Genomic DNA, 19,756 nt, shown 5'->3' with positions numbered 1-19,756 from the left:
ATAAGTTTCAGAGTGACTAACAATTTTCACTGCTTTAGGAGCATAGAAGAATTCCTGCTGCTTGTCGTCCTCAGCAATACTTGTTACCCTCAGCAATACTTGTCACCCTCAGCAATACTTGCTACCGTCAGATTCCCTTTCTGTGAAAAATCTCACTGTGGTGTTAACGCACATTTTCCTGGTTACTATAAGGTTGAGTATCTTTTCTTTAGGATTATTTTCCATTCATATTTCCTCTGTTGTGGAATACTTGTTTATATCCTTTGCTATTTTAATAGAGTTTTTTGTCTTCTTATTGATTTGTAAGAGTTCTTTATATAGTCTGGGTAGTAATGCTTTGTTCATTATTTGTGCTGTAATAGAATTTCCCAATTTGTGGCTAATCTTTTCAACAATCAGAAAAAAAGAACTTACAGGAGGCAGAGACTATGCATGGTGATACACCCTTGAACAAAAACAATGACAAAATATTATTAACATCCTCAAAGAAATGAGAAAAGATTACATCCATGAAAAAAGGACAAGATACCCTAAAAAAGGAAAGGTCAGCCAACAAAACAGAGTTCTTGGGAATATGATAAGAGAAAAAAAACTGTAGAGGGTTAAAGAAATTTTCCAGAATGGAGAACAAAAAGAGATGAAAAAAATAGAATACCAATCCAGGAGAGTCCGTATTGGAATTAGTAAGGAGATCTAGAAAGGGAAAAAATGGAGGCGAGGAGGTGTAGCTCCAGAAAATTTTCTCCAAACTGAAGATGAGTTTCAAAGTCAGAAGACCCAGTGCATGCCCATCACAATGAAGGAGATTTTCTCTAAGACAGACTCAGGACACAGGAGCCTAAAACCTGCCAGAGAGAAAGAACAGCGTATCTAGAAAAGATTGGGAAACAAAATGGCATTGGACTTCTCAACAGAAACTAGAAAACAATGGAGCAAGCCTTCAAAACTCAGGAAAAAAATATTTCCAACTTAGAATTCTATACCTAGTAAAACTATCAATTAAATGTGAAGCACTTTTAAAAATGAATAAGTGAATGAGCCAGCCACAATACGGTAAATACTGTATAATTCCACTTACATAAGGTCCCTACAGTAGTCAAATTCGGAGACAGAAGGTGCAATGTGGCTGCCAGGGCCTGGGGAGAAAGGAAAAGGGGAGTTACTGTTTAATGGGTGTGGTTTCAGCTTTACAAGATGAAAGGAGCGATGTGCTTAATGCCACTGATCCATACACTTAAAAGTGATTAAGATGGTAATTTTTATGTGATGCGTATTTCAACACAATTAAAAATTAAAAAGACATTTTAAAATCACATAATCACAACCACATTGGAAGGATGGGCAAAACACAGAAAGTTGAGTTTGTGGGTGTCTGTATGCGTATGTATTTGGGGGCGCTGCGGTGTGTGTGAGAGGGCTAAATCTTTACCTTATGGTGGGAATCAAAAGACAGTGCCGAAACACGAGAGACCAAGAACTGGAAGTGTGTTATTTAATGTAAGCAGGTGAGTACCGAAAGAGTCGCCCAGAAGAGCTGTTAAGTGTTTGCCTCTGAGGAGAAGGAAATGGAGGTGGGGAGTGAATGACTCAAGTTTTCCATAACCAGCCTTGCAGAACCATTTAATTTTTTAAACTATGCAAAGTAAAACTTTGATAAAATATAAAATAAAAGCAAAACAAAAACAAATGGAAAATTGCTGAGCCTCCCCTCGGGGGCCCTGGGACTCAGGTGGTGGGCACCCCAGGCCTGGTGGCCTCCACGTCACCTTGAGGAACCTGTCATCGTGGGCAGCGTGGTCAGGGCTCCCACCCTCCATCCTTTCCCCCAGATTAAATGGGAGACACAGAGCTGGAGACCCTGAGAGAAGCAAGACACATCTGGATGGACAGAGGAACATTGTTTATTTAAATAGGCACACATTTATTTTAATGTGTATTGGAAAATATATAATTAGCATATCGAACGTGATTTCATGGAGGCTATTGCTTAGGATGAAGCTGAGTTTATTAAGTGAAAGGATTTAAAGGAAAATACTAGGATGACAGTAGAGGGGGTAAGTAAAATGGAGATAAGAAAACAGTATGTGAGTGTCAGGGGCAGACACCGACTTAGTCCAACCCCTCGTATGAGGGACAGGGATCCCAAGGCCGGGGGGAAAGAGACCTGCCCCGCGGCCTGTAGTGAGGCAGTGAAGGAGGCAGATACGACCCGGCTCTGCTTAGAGCACGTGGCCAGCAGGCAGGAAACCAAGGCCTGGTTTGTCCCACTCTGCCTCTCGTCTGCTCTGAAACCCTGAAACACCGTCACCCTCTCGGTTCCTGGGGGTCTCCCCCTGCATAAGGAAGGGGCTCTGTGGCTGATAGCAATAAAGTTCATGGTAATTATAGACAATCCTTACGGAGTGCTTACTGTGTAGCAGAACAAACAATCGTGATACACTAAGCAAACACTCACGTGGAGTGTACTACGCACAGACAACCTTCCCAAGCTCTTTATGTATAGTAATTTGTCTCCTTCGCACTGACCCTCTGAGATGGGACGGCAGCCAGGCTCTAAGGCGACCACGGTGACTTTTGCCTCCTGGCTGTCACACTCCTGTATAGTGGTCCCTCTCCACATGGAACAGGGTGGACCTATGTAACCAGCGGGACATTGCAGAAATGATGGAGTGTGACTTCCCTAGTTAGGTTGTAAAAGACGTTGTCACTTCCGCCTCTCTCACCGCCCCGTCAGTCACAGTGGGGGAAGCTGGCTGCCTTGTTGTGGGGACACTCAGGCAGTCCTATGGAGCTGAAAAACCGAGCTGTCCTCCTGCCAACAGCCAACACACCAGCCATGTGAGTGAGCCAACCCAGGCCTCCAACCCCAGTTAAACCTTCAGAAGTTTACAGCCCAGTCAACGCTGTGACCCAACTAAGTTGCTCCCAGGTTCCTGGCCCACAGACACTGTGAGAGATGATAAATATTCACTGCTGTTTTAAAGTGTGAAGTTATTAAGTAACATTGTCATTCCTGTTTTGTAGACGAGGAAATTGAGGCCCAGAGAGTTCAAGTAACTTGTCTCAGGTCCCACAGTTACAAGTAATTAAAACCCTGGCAGTTTGGGTCTATATAAAGTTCACATAATGAATTAGAATCCTTCTCGTACAGCAATGAAGATGGGCGGCGGGGGGCGAGGGGGCGGTGAGAAATACAGAGACAGTGACAGAGAGAAATTGGCAGCTGGTTCAGAGTACAGCATGAAGGACTTGGGCTAGACTTCCGTAAAGTGAAAGTAGTGAATGGTGGGAGAGCTCTGCTGCCCTTGAAGCTCAGCTGTGATTGGCTCAGGACCTCAGTCTCTGACGCTGCCTGGGCATGTGACGTACCCCTGGGTACCCGGGGGTGGGCCTCTGATGCCCCTGAGCAGCCCGCTCTCTGGGGCTCTTATCACACTGTGTTGTCACAGTGTCCTCAGACCCGAGATCTGAAGGTCTATGATGGGGTCTTGTTAATCTGTGCCGCTCGCCTAGCGCAAGGTCGGAAAGAGCAGGCTGGGGGAGGCGTATGCAGAAGTCCCTCTGGCCCTAGTCCTGGCCTTGGCGAGAATTCATATGATCACACTTCCCCTTAACAAGTCATCACTGGGGACAAGGCAAGAATCAGGATGACCCAGTTTCTGGCTTGAGGGGTGCCCCATTGGATGGGGGATTCCACGGAGACAACCCGGTGTGGTTAAAGAGATTGGGATACACAGTGTCATGGGAGCGCAGAGGAAGGGCAGGACCTCTCAGAAGGAGGCTGGAAGTCTCCCCAGAGGCAGAGACGTTTGAACCGAGGCCCGAAGGATGACTAGAAGTCAGCTAGTGCAAGAGTGTTCTAGGCAGAGGGCGGCCTGGCAGAGGCCTGAAGCTTCCATTCTCAGGGGACAGGGTGAGGGGGCAGAGTGTGCATGGGGTGGGCTGCTGGGCCTCTGGTGGCTCTGGAGGCAGGACATGGAGGCTTAGGTGGGGCAGGTGTCATGCTGACGGCAGGTAGGATGTCACCTGCTCCCGTTTCATGGGGAATTCATTGTACTTGGGGTTGGGTGAGGGTTTCCTTTGGAGACCAGGGAATGGGCAAGGCCTGTATGCTGGAGTTAGCCCAGGAGGGAGAGAGAGGACAGGCGCAAACAAGAAGTCCCCGAGGCAGCAGAAGCTGTACAAGGACCTCCGTGTCCATTTGGTGTCTGGTGTGTGCCATGGGCTGGGCTTCTCCGTTTGCCCCTCACTGGAATGAAACGACTTATGTGCCTTGATAAATTCCCATTTATGCCATGTAGGTTCAAATGCTGGCTCTGCCATTTACTGGCCGTGTGACCGCCCCATTCCTCAGTGAGCTTATTTGTAAAACACGGAAAACATAACCCCTGCCTCACAGGGCTGTTGTAGGGACTAAGCGAGTAGAAGCACATAAAGCACTTAGGTAGTGCCTGACCACCAGCAAGTGTACAGTAAGTATTTACTATTATTTTTTAAGTACTTAAACATCCTTGATCTAATGCGTGTCACATGTCCAGCCTTGTATTTATTCTCTGAATATAAGAATGATAAGGCATAATCCTCCTGGGGGCATAGAAACCTTCAGTAAAGGCGGGAACAAACCTTGGTAAAACGTGGCTTGTGCCAGAGACCCAGAAATTCAGGAGAGCTGATTCCTGTCCTCAGCTCACAGACTGACTAGGGAGAGAAAAAAGTGGCCCAAATTGGTTGGGGGCTGAGAGGAGCCCACAGAACCTCTGCCCAGGGGACAAGGAGTTGCCCATTTTGGCAACTGGACGTATGTGAGACAAGACCCCTTTAGGCGGGGGGTCAAGGAATGCCTGGGCTCGACCTATATTCTTTGAGTGTTGAGAAGTCACCAGGGTGTTTTTGAACAGGGCATTAGGTTTGAATAATAGCAATATAACAGTTATTGTGCACCTACAGTATACAGCACGCTGTGCATACATAATCTCACATAACAATATAATCCTCACAAAACCCTGTGAGGTGAATGTCACCATTCCCACTTTACAGGGGGAGAACCTGAGCCACAGCGGTTAAGTTGCCCAAGGTGACAGAGCGAGGAAGGGAAGGAATGGACTCACAGGCCCTCTTAACACAGGGTCCGTGCTCTTAATCTCTCCATCTTGCTGCCTCTGAACTTCAGTCGACATAATTATCTTAAAACTAGAATGAACTTTGGAGATACCCCAACCCCTCCATTTTGCAGATGGAAAACTGAGGTTCAGAGACGGGGGCTATCTTTCCTAAGACCACGGAGCGGAAAGGGGCCGCTGAGCTGGGGAGGTCAATCTGGTCTGCAGGAGGGGCTCTGTCCTGGGCTTCACAGTCCCGGGCGTCCTGCTGTCACTGCGGACATCGTTGTGCTTAGAACAAAACCCCAACTTTTTACTGGGGCCTATATAGCCCTCCGGTGATCTGGGCCTTGTGGCCTCCCGCTGACCTCACCTGGTTACCGCCCTCTCTCGTTACCAGGCTCCAGCCTACCTCAAGGCCTCTGCCCTGCTGTTCCCTCTGACAGGAATGCCTTTCCACCTGGTTTTCGTGTGATGGGAGCTGTCTTAGTCTGTTTGGATGGCTTATGACCAACAGAAATTTATTATAATTCTCATAGTTCTGGAGGCTAGAAAGTCCAAGATGAAGGGGCCTGCCGATGTGGCATCCAGCGAGAGCCCACTTCCTTGTTTGAAGACAGCCCTCTTCTCACTGCATCCGCATGTTGCAGAAGGGGCCAGGGATCTCCCTGGGGTCTCTCTTACAAAAGCACTAATCCCATTCACGTCCTAGTTCCCTCCCATAGGCCCCACCTCCAAATACCCTCACACTGCGAATTAGGTTCCGGCATATAAATTTCAGGAAGACACAAACATTCAACCTACAGCAGGCTCATTCAGTGAAATGCCACCTCCTCAGAGAGGCCTTCCCTGATCACCTCTCTAAATTTACCTGCCATCACTCGCCCATAACGGTGATTTATCTTCTCCATAGCAGTTACGTTCATCTGCATTTTTTTTGTTTTGTTTTGTTTTCTGGCTGTCATGTCTGCTTCTCCCAACTAAAGTGTCAGCTACGGGAGAGCAGCCTGTCACCTCCTCCTCCTCTATTTCTACGCTTTATCTCAGGTCTCAGACAACGCTTGGCATGCAGTAGGTGTTTCATAAGTTTTTGTCGAAAGTAAGCCTGTATTTCATTGTCTGTCTGTTACTGGTCGATCTTCCCACCAGTCAGGGACCTCACAGGGGCTGGTACCATGCCTGACCGACCTTGGCACCACCTCTAGGCCCAGGACAGGGCTGGCACAGAGCAGGGCTGGAATGTGTTCAGTGTATGACTCTATGAGTAAGGGTAGAAGGGGCAATGGCAGGAGTACCTGCTGGGCTCTCCGTGGGATGGCCACAGCCATTGCCAAGGGGCTACTCACTATGGGAAGTATCAATAATAGGGCTCAAAAGGCTGCTGATGAAACAGTGGCTTCCAGGCCTGGGACTAACGGCTCCTGAAGCCCCTTATTCTGCCGCTCTGAAATGGAAATAAGAGGGTAAGAGGGGAGGGGATGGTGGTCCTACAGTGGGCTTAGGCACCTGTGAGTCTCTCTTTTAGTGGCCAGTGCCCTCAAACCTCACTGTCCAAAGAAGGTTGTGTGGGTTGGGCCTCACTTACCAGCAGTCACTTAAAATCTAATCCTGGGTCTGCTCTCTGCACTCTGGCAGGGTGAGGTGGGCTGTGACTTTCCAGAGGAGGGGCCTCCTCATTCACGCAGAGGCCAGCAGTGGCAGAGGCCCTGGGTGTGCTTCCCCTATGGGAAGGAATGACACATCCCTTCTGTGGGGCCCACAGTCCCTGCCCTTCTCCATCACAGCAAAGAATGTTGTCCCTTCTGATTGTCTGCCCTCTGCCCCACCCCCTGGAGAGTGTCAAATGAAGATGAATGAATAAAGTCTGTGCTTCAGGCCCAAGCCACTGCCCCACATCTTTGTCCACGGTCACATGTGTAACATGCACAGATGTACATGGACACATTAACCAGCTACATGGATGTCTGATAACTGGTTGGAGCCAATGGGGGCTGGGGAGATCCAGTCCTGGTACCCTACCTTCTTCCTGATCATGTACATCCTGGTACCCAAACTCCTATCCACCACCTCAGCCCGGGGTGCACACTGCACAGACCTGTGCACCCAGGAACATCATTCCCCTTCTTCCTAGGTCCACTCCTAGGCTCTCCTCAGCCTCCTATCAGCCTGTCACCTCCTCCAGGCAGCCTGTGCTGCCTCGCCTGGCTCACCGAGTGTCTGCAGCATCCAGCACCGCGACCAGATTAGGGTCACGGGAGCCTGCTGAGAGAGGACTTGACCAGGGACAGGAGGGAGGAGGGAGAGGTGGCAGCAAGAAAAAAGCCTGGGGCGGAGGCGGCAGCGGGAGGGGGCGCGCGCGCCGGCGGCCGCAGCCCAGGGCCGGGGCCGCGCGCCCAGCCTGAGCCCGCCCCGCCGCCGAGCGTCACGGAACCTGCTTGAAATGCAGCGGAGGAGCCGGGGCGGGCGGCGGCGGCGGCGGCGGAGGGGGCAGCGGCAGCCCCGGAGCCGCGGCAAAGACTCGGCGGGCTGACGCGCGGCGGCGGCGGCAGCGACACGGAGTGCGCAGGGCGCGGCGGCCGGAGCCCGGGGCCCGCCATGGGCCGCCCCAAGCGGGGCGCGCTCCGGCCGCTGGCGCTGCTGCTGCTGCTGCTGCTCCGACCCCAGCATCCTGTGGCGGCGGATCCACTGCACGGTAGCCAAGGTGCGTGCGGCCGGTCCCCGGCCGGGCTACGCGTCGCCGTAGCCGCCAACAAAGCGCGGCCCGGAGGCCAAGGGGCGGATTGCACTGCCCACCGCCCCCCCCCCCTCTCCCCAGCCTGGTCCTGGCAGAGGCACCCGGTGGGATAGGTACCTCCGGACCCATCTATCCTTTCATCTCCGCCCGCCCCCAGTCCCCGCGGCTCCCTGTGTTGTGGGCTCTGCCCCGGGCACCTGCTTTGGGGGGATGGGGGCAGTGGGGGTCGGGCGGGTCGGGAACTTTGCTGGGGTGGGGTGGGGGTGTCATTGATGGTTTCGGATGGGCTGTGTGATTCTCGTCATTGACACGCACACTCCGTGGCGGCGGCGAGGGGAGCCAGGCGACTTCCCCGCCTGACAATGCGTTTCCGGGGACCCCCTGAGCGCTGCTGAGACAGAGAGGCTGCGTGCAAGAGCGGGGGTGTGCCCGCAACGCTCAGAAAGAGTGCTTGTGGCGCGGCGTATTTCGGGGCTCCCTGTAGGCTGTGTCTGTTTGGATCTCTGACTATGGGCCGAGTGTGCGGGTGAGTGTGACTGAATGGGGGGTATGACACTAAGTCGTGTGACACCGACTGTGTGCCTGGCCTTATTGTGCCACGGAACTGCCCTCCATCCCAGGAATTGTCCTCCCCTCCATCGGATCAAGGGTGCTTGATGCCCCCGGGGTCGTTGCATCACCCCTTTTCCTTTGCCTCAGGAGACCCCTGTCCGCTGCCAGGACTGCAGGGTCTGCGGATCACACTCACGCCCCCTTCCCCCCCCCCCCCCAGGGCTGGTTAAGGAATGCGAAGAGAACCAGTTCCGGTGCCAGAACGAGCGCTGCATCCCCTCTGTGTGGAGATGCGATGAGGACGATGACTGCTTGGACAACAGCGACGAGGACGACTGCCGTAAGTGGCCAGCGGGGGAGGAGGGAACGGTGGGAGGCGCCATGCTTAGCGCGCACGTGGCGGCATCTACCGTGGGGCCACCTGCATGGACCTCACCCCCACCCTCGAAGCCTTCCGGGCACCGCCTCCTGCGGGACTGGGTGTCTCTTAGCATGAAGGTGGGAGCTGGGCTGCAGACGCGTCCTAAAGGGGCCGGGGACGAAGCCAGGGGCGTTATGGCGCAGGAGGAGGGCACGCCCCACCCCGTTGCTGGGCGGGAACTGTGGATGGGGACGCGACTGTTCCTGCGCGCATCTAGCTTCCAGCGATCCGGCGCTCCCCGGACTGCAGCCTCTGCTCCGGGAAATTCGCAGGGGTAACAAAGTTCCACGCAGCTCTGGACCTCGCTGCACTACTTTTCCTGCTCGGTTTTTTTGTGAATGAGTGGGCTCCCCGGGGCCCCTGATTGGCTGGGCGAGGACCACCCCATCGGCCCCCGTGGCCGAAGCGGCCAATCCTGGAGCTGGCGCGTGTGCAGTTTTCGGGGGCAGTGGGCGCAGGGGCCTTGCCCTGGTCGCAGACGAGTCACACCCCTGAGCGCATCCTGCCGGTAGTAGGTGCTGGCGGGGCGCGTGAGTTGACGCCCGCCGTTTTTCTGCCTAGTCACGGTGAAGCCTTTTTGTGCCACTCTGGTTAGACAACCACGATCTCCAGCCAGACCCGCTCAGGCTTGAGTCCTGGGGCAGACCAGGAAGGAGGGAACCAGGAGGAAAAGTTTGTTTCCTGAAAAGGACCCGAGGATCCCGAGGCCGCGCGTGATCCCCCGGCAAAGTGTTGGTTGCAGGCAGTCTTTTCCGAGTGTGGTGTTTTACACCCTGGGGCGACTGCTTCTGTGGGGTGCGCGCGGCTTCGGACGTCTGTGAACCGAAAGTGAGTTGGCAGACAGTTGCCACGGTGGAGTGTAGTTCCAGGAACAGAAAAAAAAAAAAGACTTTTAGAGACATAGACTCAGGCGGTCATTCATTGTCATTCCTTCTCCGTTCGTTATTGGGTGCCTGCTGTGTGCAGGCACCCGGGCACTTGGAGAACAGGCCCACCCCAATGGCCAGGGAGAGCAGGGTCTGCGGGGGGTGGCGGGGGTGTAATGAGGAAGTCAGACCCATAGTTTCACACAGTGGCAGGCGTGGGGGTGGGGTCGAGGAACACCTTCAATGGCACTGTTGACTCCTCAATTTTTTTTGTTTTGTTATTTATTTATTTTTATTATTTTTAAACTACTTTATTTTATATTTAAGATTTTATTTATTTTTTAGAGAGGGGAAGGGAAGGAGAAAGAGGGAGAGAAAGAAACATCAATGTGTGGTTGCCCCTCACAGTGCCCCCAACTGGGGACCTGGCCGGCAACCCAGGCACGTGCCCTGACGGAATCAAACCGGTGACCATTTGGTTCGCAGGCCCGGGCTCCATCCACTGAGCCACACCAGCCAGGGCTGTTTTGTTTTTTAAACTGGGATTGCCAGGTTCATTTTCTCAGAGTTGGCTCTGTGACTGGGGCACATCTTTTCCTCCTCCCTCAGTTTCCTCGCCTGACCACTTGGGCTGATTCCTGCTTTGGTTTAGAGGACCAGTTCTAGTAATGTAATTGGAAGCAATGAGACTAACAGGCTGTTGTTAGCTGTGTGCCCTCTACGGTGGTTGTGCTTATCTTATATAAACTCCCCTCATCTTTGGGGTACACTGTTGTACAGACTAAACCAGCTGAGGCACTGAGAGATGAAGTTACTTGGCCCACAGCTATTGAGTTGCTAAGTAGAGGCTTGAATTTAAGCATCTGACTCCAGGGTTCTGAGTCTAATCATGATGACCCTTTGCCAGTGCTACTGAAGTTATGAATATGGCCGAGCTGAGGCAACATTATAAATGAGTCTCAGCACAGGGAGTGGTGCTGGCGATTCCCTCAGAGCAGGAGAGCTGAGGATGCGGCAGGGAAATAAAAACCGCATTTCTGGGCTAGTTTTACCTTATCTCCCTGATTCTTTGTAATAGCCATCTTGCAAGAGTGGCTGTGAAGAGCATTTTTCTCGTCATCCTGTTTGTAGATAAGGGTTCTGGCTCAGAGGAGTTGGGTGATTTGCCCAAGGTCACACAGCAGAGAATGACAGAACTTGGTCAGGATGTCTGCCTCCCTTCCAGTGCAGGGGCACTATTTGGGGGGGTGGGGAGTGTGTGCGGAAGGACCTAGGCTGGTGATCCAGGAATGTTGGCCCTGTTGCTTTCCATCTCTCTGTGAAGCTCTGGGCGAGATGAAGGTGTGAAGCAGGGGGAGGCAGGGGGACCCCAGCTGGCACTGCGGGAGCTCTGACTGCCAGTCTGGGTTTCTGTTTTCACTCTGAGATGGGGCGGAGTCATAGGCAGAGAGTGAACAAAAACAAATGACATTGACAGCTGGAGTGGGAGGGGGGAGGGGGAGGGGGGGCTTTGATATGAGCGCCATGTGTGGGCTCCATGCGCTGTCTTCTCCAAGCTTGTTTCCTCTCGATCTGCCAAGTGGGGGCAGCTGTTGCCCCATCATAGGTTGTACTCATAGGAAGTCTTCACACAGGGCTGGCACAGAGAAGGGAATGGAAGAGCATCCACACCTCCAAGGTCTTCAGAAAGAGGCCTCTGGGAGCCACAGAGAGAAATCTTGAAGACATAGAGGTTGGGGGCTTTGGGTGGCTATGTTGGGCCAGTTGTTCAAAAATGATCTTTCCTCACTCCTTCCTTCCTCATCTGGGGAATCTCCTCCCCCCCACCCCCCCGCCGCAATTGTGAGCCACCTGCCCAAACTGCATTGCTCTGAACTCTCCTCTCTTCAAGGCTGTTGGCTTCTGCCTGAGCAGCCTCCCTATCTTATATCTGACCACTTTCTTTGGCACTCCAACCCTTCCACTCCCTGAAAGCTGCCCCACTTCTGTATCTTTCCACCTGCAAAATGGGGGTTGCAATATGTAATGGAAGCCTGTGTGAGGCAAACTGAGTTCTGGCTCCCAGGAAGGCCACGATGTAGCCTGTGAGTACCAAGAGCTGATGGAGGCTGGAGGGAGGGAGCTTGCAGCTTGAGCTAGCGCAGGAAGGCTTCCTGGAAGAGACAGCTAGACCATGCCTTGCGAGATGGTAACTAATACCATTCCCTCAGGGCTTACCATTTAAAAATGGGTGGTATAGTCCCCATATTATAGAGGAGGAAACTGGGGCTCAGAGAGGTGAAATAACTACCCCAAAGTCACATGACTCCCCAGAGCTGGGGCCAACACTCAAAGTAAGGCCTCCATCCTGATCCTCAGCCGCAGCAGGTGGGACCGGGTGCTCTGAAGATATGGGACAAAGCTGGCCGGATGGGGAGGGGAAAGGCTCATGGGGCTTCAGTTTCGAGCTCAAAGAACCTTCAAAGTGTAGGAAGGGGCTGGAAGCTGGAAGGCCAGGCCCAAGGAAGTCCCAGGGTAGCCCAGCCAGGGGAAGTTGGGTGGCTCCCTGGCTGTGGACCTGGGTCACGTAGGCCAGCTGGCCCCTTGGCCTCAGTTTCCTGTTGCTCCTTAGTGTCTGGGACAGGGATGGGGGCTCTGGTCTCTGGCCAGCTCTTTGCTCCCAGAGTGACAGCAGCGAACCCTTGCTGTGCAGCAGGCGTTGTGCTGAGAGTCCATGCGCCACCTCATGCTTCTCGATTCTGTAAAATGGGCAGCTCTGTGGAGTACCTGCATCGTCCCATTCTACAAAGGCACGGAGGAGTTAAGTAACCAGCCCAAGGGTGTATGATTTTTAAGCGAAATCACTGGGGTGTGAATGCGGGCACCCGACTCTGGAACCTGTGCTGTCTCAAGCACTAGCTGGTGACCTTGGACCTGTTGTCCCATCTTGAGATAACATCAAACCCTCCCACTGTCCCTCTGCTCTGGAAAGAACTCTGTGTTTCTCTTTGCGGACAGGCTGAGGGTCTGGGCATGTGGAGGACTGGTTCTGTGCTCAGATTCCTCTACCTTGTCCTGGCTTCTTTGGGCTGCCTTGTTCTCCCAGCCCCCATCACCCCTCCATCCCAGGCTTAATAAAGAGTGGCTGCCGTGAGGTCTCCCATGGCTGAGAGTTCATTAGCTGGGCAAGGCCAGGCTGCAGGAACACTGAGGCCTGCTGGGAAGCAGCCCTGTAAATAATTAAAGCTCTGTCACGGCTCCCAGCCGGACTGTGGCCTGCGTCTGCCCCTCGGTGTGCCACCTGGCCGTGGCCCATTCTCACAGCCCCGACACCAGGCCCAGCTTCGCCTCCTTTCTGGAGGGAGTTGTCCGGCAGACAGTGCTGTTCCTCTCTGAACCTCGGTTTTCTCATCTGGCCGGGCCACTCTGTCCCTCCAATACTCTGTGACCAGCTCTTGTTGCCCACTCCCCTCTAGCCCTGTCTCTTCCTGTGAGCCTGGGACACCACATTAGCTTTTGTCTCACTCTTGCTTTCCTTCTGCTTCTCGCTTCCGGGTCTTTGCACAGGCCATTCTGTCCGTCTGTGATTCTCTTTCTGCTCCCTCACCTGGCTACCTTCTTTTTGTTACCTTAGAAGATTCGGCTCAGGTGTCACCTCCTCAAGGAAGCCCTTCCTTGCTACCCTCTCTCTCCAGGCTGAGATACAGGAGTTGAGAGAGGGACTTAGTGACCTGTGTTGAAATCACAGCTCAGTGGGGCCCTGAATCAGAGACACCTGGTTTTCTATGCTGCTGTCACCTCTGGCTGAATGGACTTGGGAGTGATAATAGTCCCTCCCTCCCAGAGATGGTGTGAGGATTAAATGACATCACGTGTCTGGTAAGCGGTAGATGTTCCGTGAATGGCGACGAGTATGACTGTTCTTGGAGGGAAGGCTCACGGAAGTCTCTCGGTACCCGAGTGCCGAGCCCCACTGCTGCCCAGATGCCCGAGGCTGGGGCTCGCCTCCACCAGTGGGTTGTCCAGCCACAGTGGAAGGGAGAAAGGTGCCCCAGGAGGGACTGAGGAAAGAAATGTGCCACACAGGGCCCTAGGAGGGGCAGAGGATGGCTTCCCTCAGGCCTCTGCTTGTCCAAGGCGGGCTTTTGCCCCATCTGGCCTGTGCTCCTTTCTTCCTGGCTGTGCTTGGGAAGGGGGATGTCCCACAGCCCCCAGGGCTCTGCCCAGCAGGCCCCAAGTTGCCCTCTCTTTTAGGCCCAGGTCTGTGCCTCCAGGGCTGGCCCTGGCAGACCTTGGAAATGTTTGCTGAAGGTTCTCCGAAGGGCCTTCCCAGGGGCCCTCTTGGGACTTGGCTTTCTCACACCTGCTGAGGATCCTAAGTGCAAAAAGCCTCGGGGCTGGTTGGCCTCCTCCTCCCAGTTGCCTGGGGGTGACTGATTTGACACTTTTCCCTCCGTGGGGAATGTCAGCTCAGGTGAAGCCAGAGAGATGCTCCCGGGGAGAGGGTGAAGAGAGGGAGAACCCAGAGGGCTGGTGGAGCAGGAATGTGTGGACTCGTTTGTGCCCACAAGAGATATAACCAGGTGGGAGCTTCCCTGGCCCCGGGGTGAGAAGTCATACACCCAAGCCACCCCCAGGAAGCCAGTCCTGGGGCAGTGGGAGCGTGTGGGGCTGAGTTCAGGGGGTTGTGGAGCCAGGCCCTGGGGCCCCAGTTCTAAGCAGCACTGATAACCGCTGCCCACCAGTGCCTTACATCCAGATCACTCAGTGTTTGAAGGCCTGGTACAGATGCCACCTCCTCCAGTTGGCCTTCCCTGACTGCTTGTCCTCTAGCCTCCTAGTCCTTGATCCCCCCAAACACGTCCTGTTGTTCCCTCAGTCTCAGATCCTTATCCACAGTGTCCGCTCTGCCAACCTTGGGGAACCACCACCCCTGGCTGGGCCCTACCTATCCACCCCGGGATTGCTGAGAACTCATCTAAAACAATAATGTTAAGTGTAGAAAGAGTTAATGAGCATGTTTGCTGCTAGGGGCTTTCTCATACAAGACCTCCTTCAGCCAGGGCCAGGAGAGAGCCAAAGCTCACTCGCCCCAGTCGGCCTGGCCGGTCCGTGGCAGGACTGGGCCGCGCCTGTCTGGCTGTCGAGTCTGATGCTGGTGAGTAGCAGTGTGAGCAGCGCATGGACTGAGCCATGGCCTCCCCTCCTTTCCAGGCACTCCAGGTGCCCCTCTTGGCCAGTCCCCACCAGTGGGTATTCTGGCTCCCTCCTGAGCAGCTCTGGCCCCTGCATGCCCTCAAGCGTTCTTAATCACCAGCCATGCTCCCCCGGCTCCTTTCACAAACTGCTGTATGTCACAGACCCCAGGAGTGTAGCCCCTCAGTCAGAGTGGTTCTGAAGGGGCCCCGACTCGGAGCTCCCCCATCCACTGCACCTGGACTGACCTCTGTGTCCCCAGCAGGGCCTAGCCCAGGTACCCACAAGCTGGCGGCTTTGGGAATCCAGCATACTATCAGGTCCCTCAGAATGCCCACTAGTCACCCAGCAAGCCAGAGCCGCAGGGCTGCCAGAGCCACAGGGCTTCCAGGTCCACACAGTTCCCATGACCCCTCCTGGCCTCCACACACCTGCCCCTTGGCATTTGGCAGGGCCGACAGCCCAAAGCCTCTCTGGAGTCTCAGAGTCCATGGGCGTGGTCTTGTGGCTGCTTGAGTTGTCGCAAGGGTCTTTAAGCCAGTCACTCTGGAGACTACTTCAGTTTCTAGCCCCCTCAGCCTGTTAGGCCGCAGCACGGCCTGTTCCAGCTAGCAGCCTCACAGCCCCGCTGGGGGGCAGGTGGTGCAGGGGCTCACAGGGAGGGCGTTGGGCTCGCCCAGGGCCACGCAGCTGAGTGTGGGTGGTGCTGATGCTGAGACTCGCTGCACTCAGTTTTGTTTACTTGCTTTTCCAGTAGAAGTAACTTTTCTGATTATAGGAGTCGTTTCATACTTGTAAGAATAATTTACACGCACAGAGACGATACAGAAAAGCAAAAAGAGGATGGTAACCATCGCCCTCGGTTACACCACCGTGGAAGCAGCCTGTCTTCCCAGAAGTTTCCCTGTGCATGTCAGCCTGAGTGTGACTGCAAGTTTTTTTAAACAAAAAGGAGGACGTGCTATGCCAGTTCTTTTCTCTCCACATCACCCCTGCCTTTCCATGTCGATAACAGTGGCTTCACATCATTGTTTTAAAGGACGAGGTAGTATTCCGTTGCACAAATCATTCCAATTTAATGACACCGTCTCCTACTGATAGACGTGTGTTTAGCGGACTCTACGTTTTTCCTGTGTGTTTGTCCCATCCTTTCCCTAAGACAAATTCTTACCACTGGCATTGCTGAGTGCGTGCGTTTTCATGAGAAAGCCACGTCACTCTCTCCTGAGGAGACTGTTGGCCCTTCTCACATTGCCACCTAACGCCCCATGGTCCTTCCCAGCCCGCGGAGGCCCACAGGACTTCCTTCTTCCTTGAGTGCCGGGCCACTTTGTCCCGGGTTCACAGGGCAGACAAAGTTACCAGATCTGATTAGAACAAAGCAAAGCAACGAGAAAAGACAATTGTGTTCTGGCCCCAAGGACGCCCCACCCCCACGGAAGAAAACAAAAGGGAACAAAATTCGTCTTCATCCTTCTGAAGATATTTGTAGAATCCATCTCCTCCACAGTGTTATATTTGTTCTGTTTCCACCCCCAGCTTGCTGTGTGACCCTGGGTGAGTGGCTCTTCCTCTCTGAACTTCATTTCCCCTTTCCCTTTGCTTTACCTACATTGTAACCAGCACTCTGAGCAGTCCTGGCCTGGGGGTGGCAGACCTGTGGCCCTCAAGCTCCTCACTGCCTGGTGAGGGTTGGTAGGAGCTTGGCTGGTGTGGTGCGTGGATTCTGGGCAGGCAGATATGGAGGGTAGCTGGACTTCTTAGGGTTCACTTCCAGAACTTAGCTGTTAGGCCGTTTCCTCAGCCACTTTCCCTTCTTCTGCCTTCTTCCTGTGCCCTGATTGAGTTAGATGCTGTGGAGTGATGGAGAAAAATGGAGTCAGGCCCTCCAGACCCGTGGCCCACCAGCTGGGGGACTCTGGTGTGGATTTTAGGTTCTGAGCCTTAGATCCTCGGCCTGTGAAGTGGGATCACGAGCCCAGCTCACAGAGGTGCTTAGCTGACATCAAACATTCTGCCCAGAGCTGGTCCTGAAAATGAGCATCCCCGTTCTCCTTCCCAAGCCTGTGGTCCCTGCACAGGGAGCAGCCGGCTAGGAAGGACCGGCAGCAGCTTTCCGCCTCCTTCACCAAGGGCACAAGAGGGCAGCTGCTGAAATAGCAGCAGGAGAGATGTAGGTCGACTGGCCAGTTGGGAGGACTTGGCTGCCTGGGAGAACAGCAGCTTCTCCCGTTGTGGGGGACTGTAGGAATCATCCCATCTGCATTGGGGGCCGGGGGTGGCTGCTTCCTGGATGGCTTGCGGGAGTTGGTTAAGCAGAGGGAACCAAGGAGAACTGGTTAACCAGCCAGGCCTGGCGGGTTAGTTATTCTAGGAGCGGCCTTGGTTCACCAATGGCTCCAAATTGACCTCAGAGAGCTGGCAGCTGATAAGAGGCGGGAAGGCTCCATCAGGCCCAGGTTAAGCTGCTCAAGTGAATAGCTGGAGACCAAGGCTGGGCTTTCCTGGTGGCCTGAATCCAGGGACATTCAGGTCAGTGCTCCTCTCTCTCTCTCCACTTCCTGGACCCCGAGCTGCCATCTGCTGCCAACGTCACCTCAGAGCCCTCTCCCAGCTATGTGCCCAGCATGCATGCATGGGCCCTGGGCGTGCGTGTGTGAGGAGAGGGTGCACCGAGATGGACGTGACTGTTAGAATATGTGAGGCTGCAGGGCCAAGGTGACGGTCTTCCTCCTCCCATACTGGCCTAGGAGGCCCAGCCAAGCCAAAGTCAAAGCTCCCACTGGCTGTTTGTGGTGGGGAATTATTTGTAGTTGGAGAGGTGCCAGCAATCTCTGTTCCCAGCCTAGCCCCGCCCCGGAGGCCTCTCCCCACCAAGCCTCAGCGCAAGCCCACTGTCTAGCGTCCACCTACCTAGAAGGCTGAGGTTGACATGAACACCATGGCCCAGAAGGCAGGCCCACCTCTGCTCCGCCCCTGCCTGCCCCGCTTGGGTCTCTGTTCACACGGAGCCAGGCATCTCCAGGCCCCTTTTGGCCCAATTCTCTGAGATTCTTTTGCTTTTCCCTGAGCGCCAGGGTATTCACAGGAGTCCACCACAGCCAGGCCCCAGGTTGGGGGTGAGGGACACTAAGGAGCTGCCCCTGTTCCCCCGGGCCAGGAGGCCCGGAGCAGGGAGTGGGGACTGTGAAATCGAACCCCTCACAGGGGAGACGTGGCCTAAATGTGCACACAGAGCTGGAACCAACTGTTTGTTAGCTGAACCTGCAACCACTCAGGGGTTTCCGCCGGTTTACTTTTTCACTGAATCTGACCAGGCCAATTTTTTCATACCTGTGAGCTGGCCGAGCAGACTTTGTATCAGCTGTGTATGTGACACTCTTTTGTCTCCTTCCTCTGTCCCCTCTGCTGTCACCCCCCACCCCCCTCCCACATACAGGCCACACCGTCTGCTTCTCCTTGGAGCAGAGGGAGCAGGGACAAGTGTGGCCTCCCAGTTTCAGCCAGACCTGGGTTTCCACTGCCGTTCCTCCGTGTCCTAGTTGGGGGGCCTGAGGCTAGGCCCCTGAACCTGAACCCCAGACCTAGGTGATAAGTACAGTAATTGCCGGTCTATATAAAGGACCCGAAACCTTGTTGGGTCCCACAGAGCCAGTCAGCTCTTCCTCCGCCAGGACAGGGCCACGCCAGGGCACAGAAGTCTGCCAGCCTGTGTGGTTACAGCCCGTCCCCTGTGCCATCTCGTCCCCCAGGCCCCTCGCCCTCCTGCTCCGTAGTCTTTGACCCCTCCCACACTTGCAAATTCTGTGCTGAGTTCTCTGTCCCCTCACCCCTTATCTATGTCATTTAACTGAACCCTGTTGCCACTCCCACCCACCCCCTTGGCTCCACCAGGAACCAGGTAGCCTCACCTTGTCACTGACTTGCTGAGTGACCTGAGCAAGTCTCTGCCCCTCTCTGGTCTTCAGCCTCCCCAACTAGGAAAGAGCTAGGACTGGACCAGGAGTTTGAGTCACTTTGGGCAGCTTTTGAAATTCAGCTTTCCTAGCTCCTGTCCAGGCCTGACTCTAAACCTCGGTTTGCTGTGCAGCCTGCCGGGAGCCATAGGGTGAAGAACCGCCTTCCTTCCCCAGGTCCCCTCCCTCTGACTGCCCCTGCACACGTCACCTCATCCACGAGGGGCCTCCTTGTGACACAGAGAACAGCCAGGCCTCTAACCAGGCTGCCTGGGTCCAGTCCATACCTCGCTATTTCCTAGCTGTGGCACCCCGGGCAAGTTGCTTCACCTCTCTGAGCTCTTGCCTCATCTGTAAGCTGGAGCCACCAATACCTAACCCTCAAGGTGGCTGGAGCGTTATGTGAGTGAATTCATGAAAAGCACTTAGAGCAGTGCCTGGCCCATGATCAGTGTGCAAGTCAAGGTTAGCTGAGCTTATCTGACCCTCTATGAACCTTCCTTTTCTGTCTGTACAGGAATTCCCTCCCATGCTGTGGGTCTTCACTGCTGGGTAGAACGGGAGGGGTTCCTTTGTCTCCTTTTCTTCCCTGCGTCCCCAGGCCGTAACTTATTGTCCTAGTTTAATTAGGAAGAGTCCTTCCAGGGACCTCATTAGGAAATGAGCCCAGAGCCTCAGGGACCTCTGGGAGGGGCGGGGTGCAGGAGGAGGCTGCATTGTGCCTGACCCTGCCCAGCCCTTGGTCTTGTGCCCCAAATATGCCCAAGAAGGTAAAGGAACTCACTTCTTCAGAGGGGGGTACAGATCTGTGACGTGGGTAGCCGTGCCTCCATCCTCTGTCCCCTGCCCAGCCCCAGTCTTGCCCCGCAGATGAGGGTGGGAAAGTTGAGAGAGGAGGCTTCTCTGGTTCTGTACACAGAAGCTGCCTACACGCACTGGTTGGAGGGGGGCGA

At 54.3% G+C, this 19,756-nt stretch overlaps 1 protein-coding gene across 14 annotated transcripts in view; it reads left to right on the top strand.

Moving 5' to 3' along the window:
* Positions 1–7,530: 7,530 nt before the first annotated feature.
* Positions 7,531–19,756, top strand: part of LRP8 (LDL receptor related protein 8) — a 73,514-nt gene continuing 61,288 nt past the window's right edge. For all 14 annotated transcript variants that reach the window (XM_053920775.1, XM_053920774.1, XM_053920773.1 and 11 more), the window contains exons 1-2: positions 7,531–7,800; positions 8,606–8,725. In XM_053920775.1, the coding sequence (XP_053776750.1) occupies positions 7,695–7,800; positions 8,606–8,725 (226 nt within the window). In that variant the 5' untranslated portion in view covers positions 7,531–7,694. The remainder of the gene's footprint in view (positions 7,801–8,605; positions 8,726–19,756) is intronic.

This window comes from Desmodus rotundus, chromosome 3 (genome assembly GCF_022682495.2).
Source record: "Desmodus rotundus isolate HL8 chromosome 3, HLdesRot8A.1, whole genome shotgun sequence".
In the NCBI taxonomy this organism is placed as follows: Eukaryota; Metazoa; Chordata; class Mammalia; order Chiroptera; family Phyllostomidae; genus Desmodus; species Desmodus rotundus.
The sequence above is the reverse complement of the archived record's forward strand: the minus strand, read 5'-3'. Positions and strand labels throughout refer to the sequence as shown.